A 25,867-nucleotide genomic window follows, 5' to 3' on the forward strand; every position below is an offset into this window, starting at 1 on the left:
ATAACCAAGGAGTGGCTCTGTAAGAAGCATATCAAGGTTCTGGCGTGGCCTAGCCAGTCTCCAGACCTAAACTCAATAGAGAATCTTTGGAGGGAGCTCAAACTCCGTGTTTCTCAGCGACAGCCCAGAAACCTGACTGATCTAGAGAAGATCTGTGTGGAGGAGTGGGCCAAAATCCCTCCTGCAGTGTGTGCAAACCTGGTGAGGAAACGTTTGACCTCTGTAATTGCAAACAAAGGCTACTGTATCAAATATTAACATTGATTTTCTCAGGTGTTCAAATACTTATTTGCAGCTGTATCATACAAATAAATAGTTAAAAAATCATACATTGTGATTTCTGGATTTTTTTTTTTGATTATGTCTCTCACAGTGGACATGCACCTACGATGACAATTTCAGACCCCTCCATGATTTCCGAGTGGGAGAACTTGCAAAATAGCAGGGTGTTCAAATACTTATTTTCCTCACTGTATATATATATGTCTGTGATGTAAGATCTGTTATATATATATATATATGTATATGTATATGTATATATGTATATATATATATATATATATATATATATATATATATATATATATATATGTGTGTATATATATATATAATATATAACAGATCTTACATCACAGACACTGTAGTTTATTGCTTTGTTCACATAGAATGTCCTCATGCCTCCTGCAGCAGATCTATGGCATCTTCACACAGTTTTTATTTTACAAAATTATCTTTAAAATACAGTATCCTGAAAAAGGGACATTTCTTTTTTTTTTTTACCATTTTTGTGTGTTTGTGTGAATGTGTTTGTGTGTTCGTGTAACTGAAACATCAATCCTCCTCATTACTTTTACCTTTTGTGAATTTGTATTTTCTTACAGGAGAAGGATGACGTGTGAAAGCTCGCCACCTGATCCGAAAGACATTCCTTTGGGGAAGACGACGTCCTTGAATCAGACTCAGGCCGAGGCTGCCAGTAAAACAATGTTAAAATGATTTATAATTTTGATAATATGATTGAAATGGACACTGAAATAGGGATGAGCAAATGAAGGCTCATGAAGCACTGAGGCTTTCCAGTGAATGTTTCAGGAAAAGATTCGAAGCTTCAAGAGTGTTGAAAACAGCGCCATCTTGTGGCAGATCAATTTATAGCAGCCATGTTATGAGCAGCTGAGTGCGCACTGCCATTGTTTTATCCATTAAGCACACATAAAAGCCTGACAACGCTAAATGTTCAGTTTTCTGATAATATAATTAACATATTAAAGTGTGCCAATAAAGTAAATGTAACAATTATATTACTAATAATATTAAAAGTACCAACAGAGTTGCTTGATGCAAGTGAATGTTGGTCTAATTATTTTATGGTTTCTGTGCTGTTTATGTGTCAGAATATATGATCATGTAACATAGGCTGCTGTAGACTTATTTATAAATAAAATAAAAAAAAAAAAAAAAAAGTAAATGGACTAAAACTTCCAAAAACCTGTAGAGCTGTGTTCTGGGTTCAAACACTCCGACACGCAAAAGCATTCACGTGACTGGAAAGAAAGCGAGGCTTCGTTTTTCGTTGATCACGTGTTTCTCTGAAAACGATACGCGCTCCGGCACGGAGCTTCATGAGAAATTGCGCTGCGTACTCTATACGCGCTTTAAAGCTTCAGTGTCAAATGTAACATCACTTCACAGAAGAGAATTAGGACATGATGAAGAGAAGCGGATCAGCTGAAACTCTCTTCTCTCTATTGTTGCTGTTACTGCAAAAGTCACTATATTGCTCATGTTGATGATTTAACCAGTAAGACTAACCCTTGAGGCCTGTTGCATGAAACTAGTTGAACAAACTCTGGGTTTTCAAAATCCTGAAAAATACTTGATGTATTGTTTGTCTGGGAGAATGTTACAGTGTAATTTCTGCATGTATATGTATATTTACTATGATAACTAAAAATGGACTGTTTTAAAGTCCCCCTGTGGTCAATAACTGTATCCCTTAAAACTCTTCTTTCATCACCAAAATTACACATATTTAAAAGCCTCCACTCACACACTGGTTGACGATCACAGATTGATCTGATTGGTTACAAGGTAGTTTGTGACGTCAGAAACACCAGCGATTTCAAGCTGTGTTTTTGAGACTGTCTTTGCTTCACTTTATGAATTTGCATGTTTTCCTAAAGCACATTAAAAACACCACATAGACATATAAACAACATTAAAAGGTGGATTTTCACCACAGGGGGACTTTAAGTCTTCATACATTTTATAGATATTTATTTATCTTCCTCAAACAAAACATCTGTGAAATTTTATGAGGTGCTGATTTTTTATTTATTTTTTGCTGTGATTGTCAAGTATGATTATTTTTTTTTTAAATATATAATTGTATTTTGCTGATGTAGATGACGATTGCCTTGTTTCTTTGTTCTATTATTGTATGTGTCTTTCATCTGGTGCTCATTTTCTGTTAACTTTACATCAATCATGGAAAAAGTGCCTTAAACACTTTTTAAAGTAAAGCCCACAGCATTATCTTTGTGAAACTCTTAAATATCTCTTGTGTGTTTATGTGATAAACATTATTAAAACGTGATTCACTCTGTGCAAGATTTTTTTTTATTAACTATTAATAACATTTATTTTCCGTACAGGATTAATATTTATATGCTTTTGAAAACTAAAAGACCCCAACACTTGGGCCACAGTTAGTGTGTGTTTAATAAGAGGAAACAAAACTAGACAGCTGTCTGAAAACATATAATATTAAAGCTGCAAGCAGCATTTAGCGGGGTTCAAGCATTTAGGGTCTTTAAGCACATAAGGCAGTTTAGTGAGTTGTCTGAATTTTTGTTTAGGATTTACAGGCTTTTGAGTGTTTTTTGCCATAACCATTTTCTAAATGATCCTGTTATGGCTACCCAATGGGTAAAGTTTAAGTTTTTTATATAATTATTGATCTAGAGCTTCCAGAAAATTGTACTGCACTGGTATATTTCCGATCGGGCTAAAAACCGATGGCGGCATAGACATACATGGCACCTTGGACCAAGACACTGCATGCCAATTTTAAAGTCAATCGAACTAATGGTCAGGTGGTTATAGCCCTTTTCCTGTTTTTGTGATTATATGGCCTGATCTCCATTTTAAATAATTATTTTAAAGGTGCTGTAGAATGCATTGATATATTTTAAATTGTTCTCTGATATCTCTGAAACAGAAATGTCTTCAACAGTCAAGTAGTGGATAAAATCACTAATGTTACTTTCTGCTTGCGGTAGGGGTTGTAATGGAAATATAACATTAGTTGGAACTGCCCCCTTCTTCAGTATCAAACAATGAGCGAAACCTGCTTGATATTGTCCCACTCCCAGGTTAGAAAAACTGTCTGTGGTAAAATGGGCAGAGCAAACTAACAGCTTTGAATTAAAATGGTGAGGGATCCTGTTGTAAACATCAACCATGCCTGTTGACAGTTTTGTGGGAAGGGAATGAAAAGTTCTCAAATCTGCAGCACAGCCTCGAACATAACATTTATATCCATGATCTGCCATTTTCACTATTGTCCTTGCTTGCTTCTTCACAATACCTGCAGATCTTCTGATGATTCAGCTGTGCAGGTCCACGTTAACACTGCCTGGCCTAGAACATGGGCTGGTATATGCAAATTTGGGGGGTATAAATGTTAATGATCCTGACTCCAACGTCACAGTCAGTGTTATGCTGGGATTCACTCATTTTTCAGCGGTCTTTTGCAAACAGGAGATTTACACATGAAGGAGGAAACAATGGTGTTTGAGGCTCACGGTATGTCAGTTCCATGTCCAGAACTCTTATCATTCAACTATGCCAAGATAAATACAGTTTTCAATTGTATGGCACCTTTAAAATAGATGATTAGTAATATAATGCTTACTTGTAGTCTGAAATGGCTTTAACAAAAGAAGAAAAATAGTCTTAGATTTCTGTTCACTCTAATCATGTACAAATAAAGTAGCACATTAAGATTACATTTATTTGAATGCATTAGTGAGTGTGTGATTGTGCTGTGTGTGCAGCGTATCAATACTAAAAGTGAAGGTGTAGTTGATATCTTTGGTGATAATATCTGTAGTAATCATAAAAAAATCAATTAAGAAATAAAGAATTAAAATTACAAATAATATTCTATTAAGATATGAGTTACAATAACATGATTTGCAATAGTAATAATATCAATAATATATGCACAATACACACAGATTAGACTATCAGGTCTGTGTCTTACAAAAACATTAGTATTGCAGCCAATGTGAGTCTGTGGGATTTATAAACAGACAAAATATGATTTGAAATGTTATTTTAATGATTTTATTAAGTTTAAACAATATTTCAAATGGAAAAAAAATGAAAAATAATATTTTAGTGAGCAGAATGAACCAATGAGTGGTCTTCATCTGGTGGTTAAAATGTAAATGAAAACAATAATACTTAAACAATAATACTTAATACACTAACCATGCTTGAACACACACATGCACACACATTTTGTTGTAGATGTAGATATTTAAAATAAAAGATAGGTAACAAAATGATAATTGCAAATCTCCTCTGTATAACACCATTTTCAGATTGAGGGGCAGAATTGTTCAAACTGAGAGCTCAGTACAAATGAAGTGATAAACTTTGACAAAACATGATTGTGTTATAATATGTGATTTTCATGCAAGTAATTATATACTTTATACAAAAATTAATGCAAAAGCACAGGTGAAAATATTTTATTAAGTAGAATGTCCTGCAGAGGGCAGTAGAAGACCACTAATTGACTCACTTTCATTTGAAAGACTTTTTTATCCACCAGTAAAACAAAGCAGTTTCTCCATGTTCTTTCCATTAAGCATGCTTACACACACAGACACACACAAACACAAACACATCCACACACACATCCACACACACACACACACACACACACACACACACACACACACACACACACACACACACAAAGATAAATATGTTTTCCATGTTTTTAGGATGTGATATTGTGAAAATATCTTTTAATGGTCTAACCATTTCACATATTTCTTTGTGATCTGTATTACCAGTCCGTAATAATAATAATAATAATAATATTTAATTGTCTATAGGCATTTCTTTATCTAATAATATAAAACTTCATAATAATCATAATAAAAAATTAAAAAATAAAATATATACAAATATCATAATAAAATAAAAAACATCATAATAAAAAAGATTGCTTTTTAAAGCATTTGTTTGTTTCCCAATACTGAAAGCGAATAAAAAGATCATGTGTAATCCTGCTGCTCCCTCCAGTGGACAACAGTGGTGTGTTTCTAGTGGTGCAACAGTTGAAGTGATTGATTGAATTAATGAATGAATGAATGGGAATTTGGTTTATCACTTATATCTCCGGAACCAAAAGGCGAAAAATTCTGAAACTCAGAGCATAGATAGTGCTTGAGGAGTCTTGTTGAATGAGACCATCGCGGTGTTTTTGGGCGATTGGGACCGGGAGTTCTGATCGTTCAAAGGCATATATTTCAGGGCTTTTATCTCTGGAAGGCCCGAGGCCCGCGACGATACGTTTCGATCAAGAGAGGTCCTTACCATCAAAATTTGAGCGTGCAGCGTCTTTCCGTTTTCGAGTTATGAGTGAATTTGTCCTGGGGGGGCGTGGCCTAAATGGCGGCCTCCGTTTTTACTTTCGTTTCAGGATTCCATTCCTTAATTTGACAGAATTGTCAATAGTAATACTTCAATAGATGAGTTTTGACAAAATGTGATTGTAAATGTTAAAATAATGATTTTATAAAGTCTAAATATGAATTATATAACAATATTAGGGAGTAGTATGATGAAATGACAGCAGGGGGCAGTACAATACCACTTATTGACTTAATATGCCATGTTATATCATTTTTACCTTTTTAACTGTTATAGAGGCAAATTTTGTCCGATCTGTCTGAAATTTTTCATGCTTCTTAAGAGCAGAACTTCTTAAGTTCTGACTTGTTTTTATTAAAGAGATATAGGCTTTCGGGGACACTTGGTAAAGGCCACATTTTGAAGTGAACCTATTATAGCTAACCAAATGAAGTAGTTCAACTTTTTCTGACAATTATTGATCTAGTGAGTACAGAGAATTGTATTGCACTAGTTTTGAACATTATGATATGAAAATTATATGATCAGAGATTTACAGACCATTTTACAGATCAGACCATTTACAGCCAATACAGGCAGTTTACCATAGGAAACATATGGTTTTAAAGCCTTTTAACTGTTATAGCGCCACATTTGGTCCGATCTCCAAAAAATGTTGCATGCTTGTTAATGATGATATGTCACATATGCTCACCAATTTTTGTGAAGTTCTGAGTTTTCATTTAGGATTTATAGGCTTTTGAGTGTATTTTGCAACGCCCATTTTATAAATGACCCTATTACAGCCACTCAAATGCAAAAGTTCAACTTTTTTTTGATAATTATTGATCTAGAGAGTCCAGAGAATTGTCCTAGACTGGTCAGGTTCAGATCGGGCGAAAAACCTAGGACTAGTTCGCAAAAGTAGGTTTTTAACATGTTTGCGAATATTTAATGAACGGTTTGATTGACAGCAATGGTTATAGAGGCAAAGTTGTTCAGCATGAGCAGATCTATCAAATGATATGCATTTTGTGACAATAAGTGTAACACCATGTGATTACAGAGCCATAAAACTCGTTAGCGCCAACTAGTGGCCGATTTCTTTCAAAATTTTTACAGACCTCTAGGGCCATGAGTCGAACATGCCCATCGAGTTTCGTTCCGATCGGCCTCTGTTAACCTTGTCTAATAGGTGCTCGACTTCATTGGCCAATGGCGGCCATGTTTTTTGAGATACGTCAATGTCCTCATAGACATACATGGCACCTTGGACCAAGACACTGCATACCAATTTTCAAGTCAATCAGACTAACGGTCAGGTGGTTATAGCCCTTTTCATATTTTTTTCATGTTATAGCGCCACCTAGTGTTCAATCGTCGCTATTTTGTTACTGTGACCCCAGATTGAAATCCTACATATGTGTACCCAGTTTGGTGAAGCTATCTCATTTACTTTTTGAGTTATAGCCATTTTAGTAAAATAGGCTCCTCCCACAACGTTCATTTTGAGCCCCCTAGCGACTTTGAATCGAAATATCGACGTTTTTTCGATAATTATTGATCTTCAGACTCCAGAGAACATTTCTGCACTGGTTTGGTTCCGATCGGACGAAAAACCACGGACTAGTTCGCAAAAGTAGATTTTTGACAAAATTCAAAATGGCGGAAAATCTATCATGACGGAAATGAAATCGGAGATATACGTTTTGTTCGTCAGACGTCCAGCTTTCCAATGATATAAGACACTTGAGTCTACGACATACGGTCTAGGAGTTATGAGCAGTTTCGCGCTTTTGGTTGCTATAGCGCCACCTATAGGCCAATCGGGGTCATACTCTCTGAACCTTTCCTCGATTTTTGTACTACCATCTGACAAAGTTTCAAGTCTCCAGCACTTACGGTTTGGGCTGCACGATGCGTTTTAGCGGAGAAGAATAATAATAATAATAATAATAAAAATCAGTACAATTACAATAGGTGTTCAGCACTTCGTGCTTGAACCCCTAAATATAAACCTCATGACTTGAGCAACAAGCTGAAGTAATCAATAAATCCAGATCTGTTTTTACCTAGGAACAGTGGAGAATTTGGGGAGAAAACTAAACTTATTTTATTATTAAACAGTGGTTAACTGAAAAAAAAATGTGTCTCTGTCTTTAAAAAAAAAAATCCAAACTATTATCTTAAATTCAGTTTTTAGATATAATAATCAACACTCATAACAAACATGTAAGCTGCACATTAGGCAGTTTTTGCATTCACTTCTAAATCATATTATAAAATTGTTTTTACTCCTAATTCGTTGTTGAAATATAATCATTTACACACTGGCCGTCATTTTCATGACAGATTTATTTAAACCTACATTAAATAATCAAGATTGTAGAAAATGAAGTTGTACTTCTGATGAAATGACACACTGACACTGTTTTTCATGTTTAATACGGTAAAGCTGATTTTAAGCAATCTATTGTATAAAGTGCTGTATATAAATAAACGTGACTAGACTTTAGTGGAGTGCCATAGAGCTTGTGCAAACATATGTTGCTATAATCAGATGCTTTTCTTATGCTTAATTAAAACACTTGCTGTTTTCTCAATTTAAGAGTTGAGTTGTGTATATTTTGTTGTTGAGAGGAAAGATTTACCTTCCTTTAGTAAGACCCCTTCTCCTTCTAGGGGCTGATCATACACATCTTATCATCCCAACACAACCTGTCAAATTAGGCCCTCCTGGAACCCCTGTAGCGAACAAGACCCAGCTCGGCTGGACACTGCAGGGTCCTTTAAGAGATCTCTAGCTTTCCTTCTACTTGTTCTCACTATATCTCCGTTAAATGCCCACCTGATGACATCCACCATAATGTCCAGAAACTCTGGCAGATTGATGCGTTACCTCAGAGAAGCATGAAAGCTGTGGTTCGTTCCAAACAGGATCAAGAGGCGATGCTCCAGCTTGAGACCCAAACCATCAGAACACCTGTTGACGGCGTCCTACGATATGCGGCACCTCTCCTCCGTGTAGACCCCTGACCCCCTCTGAGGGCCCCCTCTGAAGAAGGCAGTAATGTCCCATCTCCGCAGCTGTGAAAGGCGACTCCTTCAAAACCAACAACAGGCAGAGACCTATACCAGAGAGATCCAGAAATGAGTTAATGCTGGGTATGTCAAGAAGTTGTCATCCTCTGAAATAGAAGATGCCCCTGAGTCCTGGTTCATACCCCACCACATTGTGCATCACAATGGTAAAGATCGCATTGTGTTTGATTGTTCCTTCTACCGAAATCAGTGTCTGAACTCAGTTACTTCCTGGACCAATCCTTGGGCCTTCCCTCCTTGGAGTTCTGCTCTGTTTAAGGCAGCACAAGACTGCAATCAGTGGAGACATTAAACCAGTGTTTCACCAGGTGCACCTGTTACCCAGTATAAACCTCTCCTGCGATCCCTCTGGCGTGACCGTGTCCTGGACTGTGAAGCTCCTCCAACTGTGTATGAATGGCAAGTTCTCCCCGTTGGCACAACCTCAAGCCCTTGCTGTGCCATTTACATCCTCCAGAGGATCATCAAAGATGCTCAGGCAGAAGAGTACATTCACCATTACATACACAACAACTTCTACGTAGAGAACTGTTTACAATAGTCTCCCCAGAGGACGCCAAAGATCTCCTCTACAGCCTGTGCACTACCCTCTCCTCTGGTGGCTTCGAAAGCCTTCGACTCGTTCATGACCGTTTCAGGAAGCACAGAAGTGAGGAGGATGGAGGGTCGAGCTAGCCTCCATTTCGTTTGACAATACTTCGAACGTCAACAAGAAGTGACATCACCCAACATGGCTTAGGGCACCTTTATGATCAAAGCCTGAGGCCCCGTTTACAAGTACATGGTTATTTTTCAAAAACTTAGACATTTCCCTTCGTTTGTGCCCTTCGTTTACACGCAAACGGAGAATTCGCCTCTGAAAACGATTCTTTCTAAAAACTCCTGCCAGAGTGGAGATTTTGGAAAACTTTGTTTGCACGTTTGCATGTAAACTGAGAAAAAGTTTTAGGCAGCCGACGTCACAGTATGCGACAGAACTTGCACCTGCGTCAAAAGTGCGACCTATAATTTGTTGCTGTTGTTGCTATTTTCGTGATTCTGATTGGCTAATATGGGCTTGAGCTTCTCGTTACACTGCTCTTGACGGCATATATACACAGGTTCATGTAAACTAACACTTTTCTGAAAACTGACAGGTGTGCACGATTGCATCAAGCCTGATTGCATCGGTTCAGTTTTGTCGACTCAAAACTAATCCTGTAACCTCGAGTTTGTTCAGCTACCTTCATGGTACAGGCCCCAGGCCCGTAGTTGATGTGATGTGATGTAACTTTGAAAAGAAAACACTACTCGCCTATGAACACGTAATTAATTTTTGTATTTTTTATTTTTTGTAGTTTACACGGAGATGACGGTATCAAAACTTGTACTCTAAATCCCTTTTTTCAAAATCTTGCATTTTCAGTTCCCCAAAACCCCGCCCAAAATACATAAAAAGTTTTCTATTTTAGTTGAAAATGGTGAGGTGTTAATTTCTCCTAAAGCAATAATTACGAAAAAACACCAAACCTTGGGGAGTAAAAGTGTGGTTGAGAAGAGGTACTGTCTTCTTTAATTGTGTACAGAAATGAAGTGTATTCTTGTTGTAAGAAAATACATTTTGAGCCAGTATAGGCAAAGCGGGTCCACATTGGTTTTTCCAGATCTTGAACAATATAAAAATGTTCGAGTGTTAGTTTGTCTCTCATGCGGGGATGTTTTTCTTTTCTTAAATTGAACTCCAGTTCCGTCTTGCACGTGAATGTGTCATTATTTTGATCACAAAAGAAGATATTTTGATGAATGTCAGAAGTTTGGATAACCATATGTTGATGTTTCTTGTTTTATCATGTAAGATTGTCTGCCTTTCAGCTTCGACTTACTTTTATTGAGTAGAATATTAGAATAGATTTAGGCATATGTGTATCGTGATGTCTATTTTAGTCATGAAATGTTTTGTCACGTCAGAGTTAAAATTTGCCAAATATAGGCTAAATCAAAAAGAGCTGGGCATAGATGATTTTGTTTCATTACATACAAAAATTCATTACTTTTCCAGTGTTTTAATAAGATGTTAAAAAATATTTAAATGATCTATGCATATGAAGAGGTTTTATTTTATGATTAAAAAAAAATGGAAAAAAATGTACCTTTCCATGAGCAGAATACTTTTAGACATGTATTTTTTCTTTAACTTTGCATTAGCCCATATGAACACTATTTTCTTTCTGAAACAAGCAACAATAACTTATAATATATTTATATGTTCATGTGATAAATGACATTAAAAACACCTGATTCAATATAACTGGATTCTTTGAATGTTGAATTCCTAGTTAGAACACTAGATGGCGCTCTAATACAGAATGCATGTTTGTAGTTTAAACACTGTGTATTAATGAAATATCAGGAAAATTATAACAAGGGCACACTGTGTGGGATGCTGTTCTTGAAATAAACAATCCCAATAATAAACAGTAATTTAACAGTATTTTTTACCACAGTAAAACAATCGTAATGTGATATCAGGCACTACTGTCTTAAACAAAAAAATACATTTATTTCTCCCACATGCATTGAAAGAAAAAATCACAAATGATTTCACAAATGATTTTTTATTTTTATGGTTATAGGCATTCTTTATGGTTTAGCATATGATTTTTTTCATTATTTTTTTTTCAGTGGTGAACATTATTAATAACCCTATAATATGAGCAATTACACATTACTTTAACAGTGTGATTTAAAAGATTTTTCACGAAAGGAGTCAAAAGATAGGTGTTATAATTTATTGTTTCAATACCTTAGAGAAAGTAATTTAAGGTTTTTACAAAAAAAAACACAATTTAGGCCTAGGCTACTACATATAGTCCACATTCTGGTCCACACTCCACACCAGTTGGTGGCGGAAATGCTCGTTTGCCAACCGCCAATAAACCATAGAAGAAGAAGTGTAAATATGACTCTTGTCCTCTAGTGGTCAAACGTTGTATTAATTTCACTTTCTATGGTGTGTTTGTGTGTATGTGTGCTTTCGTAGGATGTTTTGTGTTTACAATCATGTTTACAATACAGAAACATTAGGTGGAGATACATTTGAAACGGGATGTAATTTTCATTAAAGGAAACAGCATTGCAGACCAACACTAAGAAATAATGTAACGTGAGAACTCGACTCATTTGATAGTTTTGATTTAATTGAAAGAAGTTTTGTGTGACCGCCATAGACTAAAACATTTTTTCTTTGTGTGACGTCATAAACTTCGCTCGAGTTGTTCAAGTCAACTTATCAGCGTGTAAACTTTACCAAAAAAGTGACTTTAAGTCCTGTGTTTTAGACGTGAATTATTCCTCATTCTGTGTTGCCGAGGAGAGGTAGCATTGGGTACTAAAATCTTCCAGAACACGCACTAACCACATATTTGCTAATGCTTCTTTCTGCTAAAGTTAAAATCAGTCTTTATCGTTTGTTAACACTCCTTCACCCCATCACTCGTGTTTTGTTCCCTGACCCTCAGGTGGAGGTTACAGAGCTGGAACTGGAGCAGGAGTGGAGAACTTGAGCCTCATAAATCCTCTTATAATTGTGCCTGGACTTTATCACTATTAAGGGAACGGAAGGTGAGATTTTATATCTGATTATGATCTTGATTTCACAACCTTTGTTTCACCAATGGACAGGATCCCTGTTGTGCTATTAAAAAAAAAAAAAAAAAAAAAAAAAATCAAGTTTGTTACCAGCATTTAGTTTCTCCTCAAAGCTGATGAAAACATATTATTAACGACCATCAAACACAAATCAAAAATTGTCAAAAGTCATACAGTGCATTTATTCTTAAAATGAGCCAGACACCGGCAGAAAACAGGATATAACATCTATAAAAAAAAAAATAAAAAAAAACAACAACACAGGGATCAAGTATAGTTCTGCTTGGAAAGAATTGAAACTCTTGAAACTGCACTCTCAGAAAAAAAAGGTATAAGCTGTTACTCACGCTGTACCTTTTCGACCATTTAGGTACTAATATGCACCCTAAGGGGTAAAAAAGGTACAAAGGTGTAGCTTTTGAAAAGCCATTACACATGACAGCTGTTGTACCTTTATTTCTGAGAGTAGCACTGCTTAACTTAGGCTACATCACATCTATGCATTTGGCAGACTCTGTTATCCAAAGGGACTTACATTGCATTTCAAGGTACACATTTACATTCTTATCAGTTCTTGCAGGATCATCATGCACACAAAGTATATAACATTTAAAATTTTCAAAGTCAAATCACAGTTTGATTTTGGACCTTTTTTTGTCAAACATCAGCACGAGTGAGTTTAGTATTTTGTAGTAAAGTGGCTTCCCTGTAGAGAAGTCATTAACTGTTTCATGCGTGTGTAAATGGAACAATCCTTGCAACGACTTGCTGTTAACACAGACTGACACCTCAGACACACTCGCACCGACACACTGTTGACACCTCAGACACACTGAAGCTTTATTGACACCTCAGACATTGCAGACAAACTGACATGAAATGCAAACATCCAGCAGCAGAAACATTCTCATGCACAAGCTGTTTGTCTACCCACACTGATAATGAATGAGACCACAGCAGAGCTTACTTCGTCACCTTTCCATCACTAGTTTGCATCTATGTTTTGCAAACATAAAAATGCTGCAATGGGCCACATGATTTACATAATTAGCTTAAAGTCCCTGTATTGCAGTTAAGGTAAATTCTTTCGAACAGAACATTAATTAATCTGGTTTTAATTATCATACTTTAAACCCTTTAGGATGATCCTGTATGTCTGCTGTGATTTCCTGATGAAACATGTTGATTCTCTCAATCCTAAAACTGAACATAGACTCAGAGTCTGACATTCAGGAGATTCACAGTGAAATGATCACAATCTGGGTCTTGTACTCTGAACAACATTAAAGTTAGATCATCTTCTGAATTTTATTGGTGCATATTCCACATGATCCTCCTCTTCAACTTTCTGTAAATATGCATAACACAAGATAATGTAATGTGATACAGTTTTTTAAAGTAACAAATCTTTTATAAACATCTGATGGTGCTGTTGTGTTTGAGATTTACTGTATGTGATAGATCATTAAACTCTGAAACACCATTACCACCACATAAGAAAAAAATATATATATAAATTATAATTGAATCATAATTAGGACAAAACAATCAAAATTTTGGGATTAAAAATGGCAAAAAAAAAATTGTATGTCATAATATCAACATTTTAAGTCATAATTTGAACTTTTTACTGTGTATATGTGATTTTTTTGACTTTTTAATCTCACAATATTTATTTAGTATGTCATAATATCGTCTTTTTGCCATAATTATGAGAAAGATATAATTATAAAATATAATAATTTACCAGAGCATGATTTTTATTTCTTATCTGGTAGAAATGGGCTTCAATATTATACAGACAAAATCAAAAGCACACACTGATCTACATCTGAAAATTATACAAATACTCAACAAATGAACAATAAATTGTCTCACCGATTTCTGTGTGTTTCTTTTGTCGAATGTCGTCTCAGCGTAAGTGATCTCGACTTCACAAGTCTCTTCTGTTTGAAATTATAGATGCATTAAAACAACAAAAATCAATCTTAACTAGATCTGATTCTTCACAATATTTATGTTATTATTATGAATTTCAAAGTTAACACCAAAGTAACACTGAAAGTTTTTAAAAACGGCATTAACAAATTTAATTTTCCATTAGGTCTATAACTTTTTCCACACACAACAATTCCTAAAAGAGTGTTTATCATTACATTTAGAGAGACACATAAATCAAACCCAAATGAGATGTTTAACAAAGAAAAGTATTTTACATTCTTTGTGTTCAACAAGCACAAACAAAGTTATCATTCACATTTGATCATCCTTACATTTTATATTCATAAAAATTAACTTTTTTGTTTTTGCATTTCCAGTGTTGATTCAGTTTGAGAAACTTTTTGTGTGTGTGTGTGTGTGTGAGATGAGTAAAGAGCAACGCACAGTGTGTTTATATACAATTAGAAATAGACATTTATTATGACAATGAAAATTATGAGAATAATTTTAATTAAATGATACAATAGGGCTATTAGTTGGCTAAAATATTTAGAACATATTTTCAAAGAATTATTTCTTATTTTCCTTGTTTAAAAGGTTTAAAAGTTTTAAAATACTTGCCATCTTTATCAGTTTTTCTGTGTTTCCTGCAGATCCAAAAGATCCAAAATCCAGCAACAATCATCAGAGATCCAGCAGAGATCAACACTATCAGAGACACTGAGACTGGAGGAACTGAAGGAGAGAGTGTGTCTGGTGCTGTAATGATAAAGAAAGAAGTGAACGCATCAGTCTGATCGACAACAGAAGACAGAGATCAGGTCAGTAAATACACACATATATCATCAGTGCTGTGGTACCTGCACATGTGTGACAGAGTGTGTTGATGTCCAGATGTGTGGTCTGGTTGCTGATGGGATTGTTCAGCACACAGCTGTAGGTGTTTTTATCCTGATATTCCACCTCCAGAGGTAGAGAGAGACTGATGCTGAGATCACACACACTGATGCTGGACAATACACTGATTCCTGCGTACCAGGAGAGAGTCGCATCACACACATTCAACACTGATGAACACACCAGAGAACAATTTGATGATGACACTGACGAACAGTCTCTGGTAATGTTAGGAGTGGGCAGATGAGCTGGAAAACGAGAGAATCGAGAGAAACATGAACTATCAGTCTATTTTAGGTGTTGTGAATTGTAGTGAATCGGTGTAATAAATTCCGTGTTGAGTGTGTGTTTAGTGTGTTGATGGTCACTGAATGTGTCTGTCATCTATAAAATGATGTAACATCTGAATATGTAAATAGAATATGTGAACTTTTGGATAAATTACATCTTTACTCACCATAGACAGAAACACTGAATGTTTTAATTGACTCTTTCGCTCCATTTATCTCTAGTTTATAAACTCCAGTATGTTCAGTTCTGGTGTTTGTGATGGTCAGAGATCCAGTTTGATCGTCCAGCTTCAGTCTGTCTCTGAATCTCCCATCAGTGCCATAATATGTAGATAAAGTTTGATTTTTTTTATTTATTCTAGCTATCAGAGAGTTTTCAGCTCCACATTTCCACTGTATGCGATCGTCTTCATGTATTTCAGTAAGATCAGTGTTTAGAGTAACAGAATCTCCCTCCATCACTGACACTGAATCACCAAACACACCTGATGAACAAACAGATTTACACAGATTACGGCCACTGATGGTTTACAAAGCCTGAAATCAGCAAAAGTTTACATGTAAAGTTGAGAATATCCAAAACAAGCAGAAACTCAAAACAAAATATATAAACCTTATTGGTGCAGCACATCCTTACACTTTTATTTGTTTTAAAGTGTAGAGAACAATCTGTGTTTAAAGTTTCAAAATGTATTGACAATAAACGCATGACAATTACTGCAGATTATAAGTACAGGTTTAATTTTGCTGGATATTTTAATAAAATGTTTAAATAAATGAGAGATTTAGATCACTTGATAGTCTGCACTGTAAGTTTGCTGCACATTTTCACATGACATTTGTAGAATGGCCTGATATTTGAAAGCAGCTCAAAATTTCACAAAAAGAAAGTTCACACTTTCTGAACATTTACATTCACTGTAGAGATTTCCATTATATCCATTACCATTTCCAGGCCTGAAAATGTCACTGTAAACCTAATCCTAATCCCAAAAGAGACTGCATTCAAAGTTAGTAGATCTTGTATTATGTTCATACAATTTTCATAATTCTTTTGGTACATAAAAGCAGATGAAAATAATTGAATTCTAATTTACACTGAAACGGGGGAAAAAAACAAGCCGTAAAAATGCTTTTATAACTTACCAGTCAGACTCCAACAGCAAAAAAAGAGCAAAACTAACACGTGAAACATTTTCTTCAGTGGTTCAGTGTGTGATCTAACAGCAGAACTGTTCAAGTGTTGTGTGAATCCTCCTATGCAGCGTTTGACCCTCCTAGTTCACACACTGCATTTGCATATGATATAAGGTTATAGTTCTTCGGGCCCTTAAGATTTTAACTGTTCTTGATGGATAAAACAATTTTCTTTATTTTTATCAAAAGGTTTAGGGTTCATATTAGAAGTAGCACCGCCTCAGTGACAGCTTTTCTTCTGAGAGCGTAGTTACCTGACTGTTTCAAACAGCTAAAAGTAGAAGAATAGTGTGTGAATTGTGGAATTTCATAGTGAAATGGAGCATAACTTTTGTTAAAAAAACAAAATGTGTATTTATTAGTGATTTTAAAATGATGTTATTTATTCTAAATTTTAATGAATGGAAAAACCAGAGTACAAAGTTAAAAGCGTGTATGATCTCACAGTACTGGCTTTACTGGGGTTTATCTTCTGAGTCAAACTGAAACCTGCTGCCGTTATTCTTCTAAATGTGGTTTGATCCGTTGGGTGGACAAACATGTGTCGGTGACACTGGGCATTCAGTGCATGAGTGTTTAGTTTGTAGGTGAAGAGTTTCTTCCTGTGCTTCTACTATAATCAGCTTTTTTGGCACTTTAATCTACTGGGGAAAAAACATGAGAAACTGAGGGAGAAAAACAATAGCATATTTATTAGTCACACTTTAGGGTCAAATTTTCACTAACTGCATACTTTATATTTATAAAATTATAAACATCAGAGCAGTGACTGAGAACAGCAGTAACTATAGCGCACCCTATCGTGTGAAAGTAAGATATTCTTAGAGAGATGTGATTTTCTGCTTTGGACACTAGAGAGCGATGATGTGCTGAATTTGCCATTTTTCTCTTTACACAAGAGTACAGAGACAGTGAAGGGTGGGATCAATATTTAATAAAGTTAGTATATTTCCATGCAAGTTAAGCTAAAAATAGAATATAATTTGAGTTTCTGTATGTTCTATATTGTGACTAGGCCTACTATTTGTGAACCGCTAAATTAAACTAAAGCAAAGCAACAACATTTCAGATGTAGGACTATACAACTTATGAGAGTGCATGCAAAAACAACAACAAAAAACAAACAAAGAGATGAAATCAAACAATGTGGCACAAAGAACAAGAATAGACAAACATATATATTTTTTGATTTTGTATCCTGATTAAAACGTCAATATCTTAAAATATAAAAAATTTTTTAAAGAGCGATAGTGACATCTGGTGGTCAGACTTGTTTTCTCCACCATGTCTAACAAATTACCACGAAGCAGAAAAAGCATGTGACCAAACAAAGCTTCAGAAGTCTGTGACACAGGAGTGGAATCAATCTGGGATCAATACAGTTCTATCTAATCTCATCTAAATTAATTTGTGCCAATGAGACCACAACTCATGTCATGTGTAGCCTGGTCAACATATTCACATATTGATCAATAATATAAAATATTTATATTTTTATACATTTTTTATGCATCTGGTGTGGTGGCTAAGCGCCAATTTTTTTCAAACCAGCTGTTCTGACCTTCCAATACTGCATTACATTCGAAACTTCTGTTGGAAACTCAGAAGCGAAGACCTTGGAAGACCTCGAAGAGACTTGGTTGTTTCCTCAGCAGGACTCTTTGTTTCCTCAGCAGGACTCTTTATTGAGAACACGAGCTGTCGGTCGCTGCAGTCATCAAGTCTGACTAAAGCAGTGTACATTGTAGATTATATACATTTAGAGGGGAGGGATTTACATAGATGGCATGTAAATGAAGTACAGGAGTCAGCCTGATCTCATCAGCATAACAGTGTCATTTAAATGCATAGATGCTAATCCAATCAGCCTGACAGTATCACCCATACCTTCGCATCATCATAGCTTAACTTGGGACAATGACACTGTTCAGGAGGAGCATAAAGACAAAAGGTTAATGTCAGACATCTGGGTTGCTTGACTTAATCTTCTTTGAATCTCATCATCAATGCCTCAAAATGTAAAACACAGTGTACAGAACTTTCTCGGTTTATATACTATTATATTGGAACCTAAATTATACATTTGATAAATTTGTAATACAACACTTCAAACGTCATCAATCACGTGGTTTTGTCATTTCAATACAAGCATCGGTACAGTGTGTGATACAATAGTGCTTTGAAAACTGTGTCGGAGAAGAATGACAAGAGTCTTAAGGCACAACTTTTTCATCAAGTCTTTCTGACCACGACAAACAGATTCATTATACTTCTGCGTCGAGTGTACAGGATAGCCTACGCATAGTCGTGTACCATATGCCGTACCCTTCGCCGTACCTCCACAAAAATGGACCTACACTTCCCAACAATGACGCAGACTGCAAGATCTGTGGTTGTTTTTTTCTCATCTGTTTAATCTGATCTTGCGGTTGCAGAGGATTCCCTCTTTGTGGAAAACATGCCTGGTTCCTGTTCCCAAAAGGAAACATCAGACAGAGCTCAAAGACTACAAACCCATCACCCTCACTTCTAATGAAGACACTTGAGAAACTGGTCCTATCTTACATCAGGCCTAAAGTGTGCACATTCATTGACCCTCTACAGTTCTCATACCAGCCCAACATCAGTGTAGATGATTGCCTCATCTACATGCTTCAGAGGGTCTATGCACATATTGATAACCCTGGTGCAACTGTAAGAATTATGTTTCTTGATTTCTCAAATGCATTCAATAGCATTCAGCCGGAACTGCTGGTCTGAAGATGAGGAGATGCAGGAGGAGCTGGAGCTTGTTTTCTGGGTGACTGACTATTTAACTGCCAGACCACAGTGTGTGCGTTTCCACAAATGTGTTTCAGAGAATGTTCTGTGAGGCTCAGGTGTCCCACAGGGAACCGTTCTGTAAGGCCCGTGAAATTGGTCCAATGGAGGTTTTTTCCAATAACACAGGGAAGGTCTCACATGCTCTGTCCTTACTCATGGAAAGTATTGGTTGGTTAAATTTACAATACATTTAGTTATGTATTCTCTCGTTAATTCATCTGACTCCATAAATGAAAGGTTTTAATAATATTGTGCCTCACTAAAAGTGAGCGAATGTTTGACTATTCCTTTTAACCATTAAGTGAACAACGTCAAGATCAGTTAGAATAATCACATGTAACAATTTATTACGTCAGGTAAATGTATCATGCCAATTTCATAATCAATTCAAAGATAATCGATACAAAACATCAAATTCTCTGGAATAAAGAAAAGAGATGCATACCCAACATTAAGAAATACGTGAGGCTGAGAGCTTTCACTCTCAACCTCACGGGCCATTCTGAGGTACAGAAAAGGCCCCGATCTCCCTGCTGCACTTCCTTAAATAGACAAACCTTTTCACCTGGAACCATGTGCTAACAATAGAAATTTGCATTCAGAGGTACACTGTAACACCTCTTGGGGGTGCGTGACCATTTGCTTGAGAGACCAACCCCTCCTTGTATGCTAGTTATCCATAAACCTTCAAAAACCTTATTACCTTCTGTTTTACTTATTCTGGAAATAGGACATTTGTACCAGTCGCACTGTGACATTTTAAATGATACCAAACATGAAAATACTCTGTGATAATCATTTACATTAAGCTATACATTTTCTTGGGAGAAACCAGGTGATCATCTGAGCATGAGAGAGGTGGGTGAGGGGAGAGGGAAGGAGATGTAGATTAGGATGACTCGGAGGTGAGACTTTCGTCTCAATGGTGCACGAGGGCCAATTCAAATGGTAATCTCCAGAGAGGTCCTTTTGTCCTCTCAGGGCCTGGCCACCCCCAAAACAGACTGTCTGGAATTTCCTAATTTATCAATTCTTACAGTTCTATCACCTTTCCTGTTTAGTCTTTACACATCCGACTTCCAATGTAACTCTGACACCTGTTTTCTTCAGAAATACTCAGTCAGCTGTCCTGGGCTGCATTGTGAGGGGGAATACAGGAGCACAATCACTTTGTCGGCTGGTGTAACAATAACCACCTGATGCTTAACATCTTAAAAACTAAAGAAATGGTCATTGACTTTAGAAGGACGAGGCCCAAACCAGAACAAGGAACAGATGTGGATCTTGTCTCCAACTATAAGTACCTAGGAGTGCAGCTGGATATCACAATGGACTGGTCCAGCCACATGGAGGCAGTATATAAAAAAGGTCAAAGCAGCCTGTATTTTTAAGAAGGCTGCGATCTTTCAACATTCGCCAACCTCTGTGGTGCACCTTCTATAAGACTGATGTGGCTAATGCTTTCTTCTTTGGTGTGGTGTGGTGTGCTGGGGGGAGGGCATACACACATCTGACAGGAAAAGACTAAATAAAATGATTTAAAATGCAAGCTCTATCATTGGCATCACACAGGACTGTGTTGAGCAATGGATGAGGTGGCGGAGGTGAGGATGTTGAGAAAATTAAACATTATCATGAACAATGATAGACACCCACTACATGCCCTATCGTGTTTCGGCAGAGCTCGTTCAGTGGCAGAGTGATGCCACCAAAATGTAAAACTGAACGGCATCGTAAGTCGCTCATGCCTGCTGCTATTAGACTCTTTAATGTGCAATAACTAATAACTGAGGTCTGATTTATATTTATCTATTCTTATATTTTTTACCTATGTTCTTATTATTATTAAAATAGGGGTTGTATACCTTTACTTAAGTTTGTGTATTTGTTTTTAGTATTATCATTATAGGCAGGGCAAGGCAAGGCAAGTTTATTTATATAGGCTAGCACATTTCATACACAATGGCAATTCAAAGTGCTTTACATAGAAGAAATTAAAATAATAAAAAGAAATAAGAATAATTAAAACAGTTTAGAAAAATAAAAAATAAAATACAGTACAGTACAGTTGGACGAACATTGGCACAGTGCTCATTCAGTAAATGCATAGCTAAACAGATGTGTTTTGAGTCTGGATTTGAAAGTGACTATTGTAGGAGCACGTCTGATCTCTTCTGGAAGCTGGTTCCAGCTGCAGCTGGCATAATAGCTTTATGATCTAGCTGATATGATCCTAGTGATCTGAGTGATCTGTTGGGTTTATATTCAGTGAGCATATCTGCAATGTATTGAGGTCCTAGGCCATTGAATGATTTATATACCAGTAATAATACTTTAAAATCAATCCTAAATCTAACTGGGAGCCAGTGTAAAGACCTGAGGACTGGTGTGATATGTTCATATTTTCTGGTTCTGCTCAGAATCCTGGTGGCAGCGTTCTGTATGAGCTGCAACTGTCTGACCCCTAGAGTGAAGGTATGCGTTCACCTTGAGAACTTCATTTTTGTTTCCAAACGCAATGACTTCAGTTTTGTCTTTGTTTAACTGAAGAAAGTTTTGACACATCCAACTGTTGACTTCATCGATGCATTGGCACAGGGAGTCAATGGGGCTGTAATCGTTAGGCGATAGGGCTAAGTAAATCTGTGTGTCGTCTGCATAGCTGTGGTAAGCAATTTGGTTCTTTCTCATTATTTGGCTCATTAGGAGCATATACAGGTTGAACAGGAGTGGCGCAAGAATTGAGCCTTGAGGGACTCCGCATGTCATGGATGTCCACTCAGACTTATGATCTCCTATACTCACATAATAACCTCTCCCATCTAAGTATGACCTGAACCATTTTAGGACTATCCCAGAAAGCCCCACCCAGTTTTCCAGCCTGTCAAGAAGTATGTTATGATCGACAGTGTCAAATGCAGCACTGAGGTCGATAATTTGCCTGAATCAGTATTTAAGCGAATATCGTTTATTATCTTTATGAGCGCTGTCTCTGTGCTGTGGTGCGGTCGGAAACCAGATTGAAAATTGTCAAAGTATCCATTCGAGCATAAGAATTTGTTCAGCTGATTGAAGACAACTTTTTCAATGATCTTGCCTATGAAAGGAAGATTTGAGATCGGCCTATAGTTGCTTAATATGGTCTTATCCAGATGTTCTTTTTCAGGAGGGGCTTGACAACTGCAGTTTTCAGGGAGTTTGGAAAACTCCCAGAGAGAAGTGAAGCATTTACCACTTCTAGAAGATCTGCTTCTAAACTGTTTAACACACTTTTGAAAAATGATGTGGGAAGTGTGTCAAGAGCGCATGTTGATGTTTTAAGGTGCTGTACGGTTTCTTCCAAAATTTTGCCATCAATTTCTTTGAAGTCAGACATAGTAACTACTTTCTCAGGTGGTTTGATCTGTCTGACCCCAGCACAACTCAAGGATGTGCTGATCACCTTTCTGATATTATTGATTTTCTCAGAGAAGAAAGAAGCAAACTCACTGCACTTGTTGTCTGAGAGCATTTCACTGGGAATCTGGCTTGGGGGGTTTGTCAGTCTCTCTACAGTAGCAAAAAGAGTGTGTGTGTTGTTTAAATTACTGTTTATAATATTTGAGAAGAAAGTCTGTCTAGCTTTGCCTAGTTCCATATTGAAAGCATGGATGCTGTCTTTGTAGATGTTATAATGGACTACAAGTTTTGTCTTCCGCCACATGCGCTCTACTTTTCTGCATTGTCTTTTCATATTTTGCACTGCTGTTGAGTTTCTCCAAGGTGCTTTTTGTCTGCCACTCTTCTTCCTGACTTTAACAGTAGCAATATCATCAATTACACTTTTAACTTTTGAGTTAAAAGAACCAAGGAGAAAATCAACAGAGTCTGCAGATATGCTTGGTGTTAAGGATATAGCCTTCATAAATAGTACACTAGTGTTCTCATTTAAGCATCTCTTCTTGACAGACACAGATCTAGCTTCAGTGGCAGGAGAGATCAATATATCAAAGAAAATACAGAAATGATCAGACAGCGCTACATCCTTAATAACAATCAATGAAATGTTTAGACCCTTACTGATAAGTAAATCTAGAGTGTGTCCACGATTGTGTGTGGGTCCATGTACATGCTGAGTCAGATCAAAAGTTTTTAAAACACTTTTGATTTCTTTTGCCATATTGTTTTCTGCACTATCTATGTGGATGTTAAAATCTCCAGCAATGGCAAAACAGTCAAACTCTGAGGTAATTGTTGATAACAGTTCTGTAAAATCCTCAGCAAAGGCTGGAGAGTATTTTGGAGGCCTGTAAATAATGATAAGTAAAATGCGTGGAGCACCTTTTAACACAATACCCAGATATTCGAAAGACAAGTAATTCCCAAATGATATTTGCTTACATTGATAGAAATATCTTTAAAAAGAGCAGCTAGACCCCCACCTCTCTTAACAGCTCTGCAGACACTCATAAAAGTAAAGTTAGGAGGGGATGTTTCATTGAGGACTGTTGCACTGCAGCTGTCTTCTAGCCAGGTTTCATTTAGAAGCATAAAATCCAGATTGTTTGTGGTTATTAAGTCGTTGACTAGAAGTGATTTATTTTTAAGTGAGCGGATGTTAAAGAGTGCTAACTTAACAGACTTACTTTTCCCCACAGCAATCTTAGTTTGACGTGTAATAGGCACCAGATTAGTTAGGTTTGCTGTACGGCTACTGAAGGCCTTAGACTTTCTATCTTGTAATAGAACAGCAATAGAGAAAGATACAGGCACACTGGGTTCCCGCTTGTTCTGTAAACATTTGAGAAAGTTACTGTTATCAAAACGGGGACCCGACACATATCACTGAGAGCTGGTATCAGTTGTTTTTGGTTCACCTCGAGCAGATGGAGGAGGGTGTGGGCCCTGGCGTTGTGGCAGAGGCCGAAGAGCTCTCACAGGAGGGGGAGGGCGAGCTGGGCCCGCAGGCTTTGGTGCGGGTGGTTGAGGTGCCTGTCTTTTTTTGGTTGGTATCTGGGGGCTTGCAGCAAAAGAGTGGGATAGTCTGGTTCCAGCATACACCAGTTCTTCCATTTTCTGTGAGAAGCACAGAAGTGGCGATGCTGGGTATAGGGAAAAAGTGTCTGGTGAAAGGGGCTGTTGCTCAGGTGTTATCGGAGGCTGTAATATGCTGTCTGGCTTCCCTGGCTGTTTTCCAGGAAGTCGTCCTTGGGTGCTGAATCTTCAAGCAGTTCTGATATGTCTGTCTGTGATGAGCTCTGTGGGCAGGGCTCAGCTGAGATTGTGTCCGTGAGCAGAGGTTGTTGTGGCGGAGTGTTGTTATCATGTCCATTTTGCTGCTGAAGTGAAGTCCCGTGGTCATTCATACTGTGTCCAGGTGTGTGTGTGCCGTTCAGATTGAGTGGATTGGCACAAACTGCAGAAGGATGATTTAGGGAGAAGTAGATATTGTCCTTTAACACTCTTGAACCAAGTTTGTTTGGGTGATGGCCATCCCAATGAAACAGTTGTCTCTGACTCCAGAAAAGATTGAAATTGTCAATGAAGTTCACTCCTTTTATATTGCAGGTTTTTTGCAGCCACGTATTAAGCCCAAGTAACCGTGAAAACCTGTTTGTTCCTCTTGCTGGGAGAGGTCCACTGATGAATGTTTGAACTTTCAGTCTTTTAAGTGTTTCAAAAAGTTCATGGAAATCCTTCTTAAGGAGTTCTGACTGCTCTTTATGAATATCATTCTTCCCCACATGTATGATGAGTCGATTTGCAGTTTTATGTTTCATCAGAATGTTCTGAAGTTCCCTGTTTATATCAGAAGTTGTTGCTTGTGGAAGGCAGCATGTATAGTTGTATCCCTGCTGCTAATGTTTCTGATTATGGAGTCACCCACTATCAGAGTCCTGGGCTCGGCTGCGCTCTGAGCTGAGTGCCGCTGTCTGCTCGACCTTGAGCGCCAGTTAGCATCAGTGTTAGCTACTGGCCCATTCAGTCTGTGTTCGATCACATTCATCACATTTGGGGATTCCTCATTTACATTCCTTAGTACTTCAAATCTGTTCTCAAGATGTATAGGCGGTGGTAGGAGACCAGTGTTTGCAATCCTTGTCAGAGCTGTATCTGGGGTAGAGGATGCTACTGCGGCAATATGTGATGCTCGTGACAATCTGATGTCTCGAGTGCCTTTGGGTCTTGCTGCCTGTTTGTGCCATCGATTAGTAAGTCGATCGGCTTGGTTCTCTACCTGTCGAGGAGCACTAGTTTCATGGGACTCACCGGTATTCTGAGGGTGTCCATGAAGAAGCTCTGTTGTGTTTTCTGTCTGGTTTGGTGGTCCCGTAAGTAACTTTGTTTCAAGAACTGCA

At 37.1% G+C, this 25,867-nt stretch overlaps 4 protein-coding genes across 5 annotated transcripts in view; 3 read left to right on the forward strand and 1 right to left on the reverse strand.

Moving 5' to 3' along the window:
- LOC311084743 (uncharacterized protein) overlaps positions 1–13,724 on the forward strand; it is a 109,388-nt gene extending 95,664 nt beyond the window's left edge. Inside the window, exons 10-11 of one of the 2 annotated variants that reach the window (XM_084116969.1) lie at positions 12,252–12,354; positions 13,523–13,724. In XM_084116969.1, the coding sequence (XP_083973095.1) occupies positions 12,252–12,296 (45 nt within the window). In that variant the 3' untranslated portion in view covers positions 12,297–12,354; positions 13,523–13,724. Of the gene's footprint in view, positions 1–881; positions 2,711–12,251; positions 12,355–13,522 lie in introns of those variants that run through there. The other variant, XM_084116970.1, reaches the window with a different exon arrangement.
- The window catches only part of LOC311084748 (SLAM family member 9-like), a 134,574-nt gene extending 119,437 nt beyond the window's left edge, over positions 1–15,137 (reverse strand). Inside the window, exon 1 of the transcript XR_014606582.1 lies at positions 14,944–15,137. The gene's annotated coding sequence lies outside the window, so the exon portion shown is untranslated. The remainder of the gene's footprint in view (positions 1–14,943) is intronic.
- LOC311084745 (uncharacterized protein) overlaps positions 1–25,867 on the forward strand; it is a gene marked incomplete at its 5' end in the record, with an annotated part of 102,997 nt that overhangs the window by 20,405 nt on the left and 56,725 nt on the right. The gene's annotated exons all lie outside the window — the stretch shown is intronic.
- LOC311084742 (uncharacterized protein) overlaps positions 1–25,867 on the forward strand; it is a 67,214-nt gene that overhangs the window by 11,228 nt on the left and 30,119 nt on the right. The gene's annotated exons all lie outside the window — the stretch shown is intronic.

Source organism: Abramis brama, assembly GCF_963993115.1.
Source record: "Abramis brama genome assembly, chromosome: 6".
Taxonomy (NCBI): Eukaryota; Metazoa; Chordata; class Actinopteri; order Cypriniformes; family Leuciscidae; genus Abramis; species Abramis brama.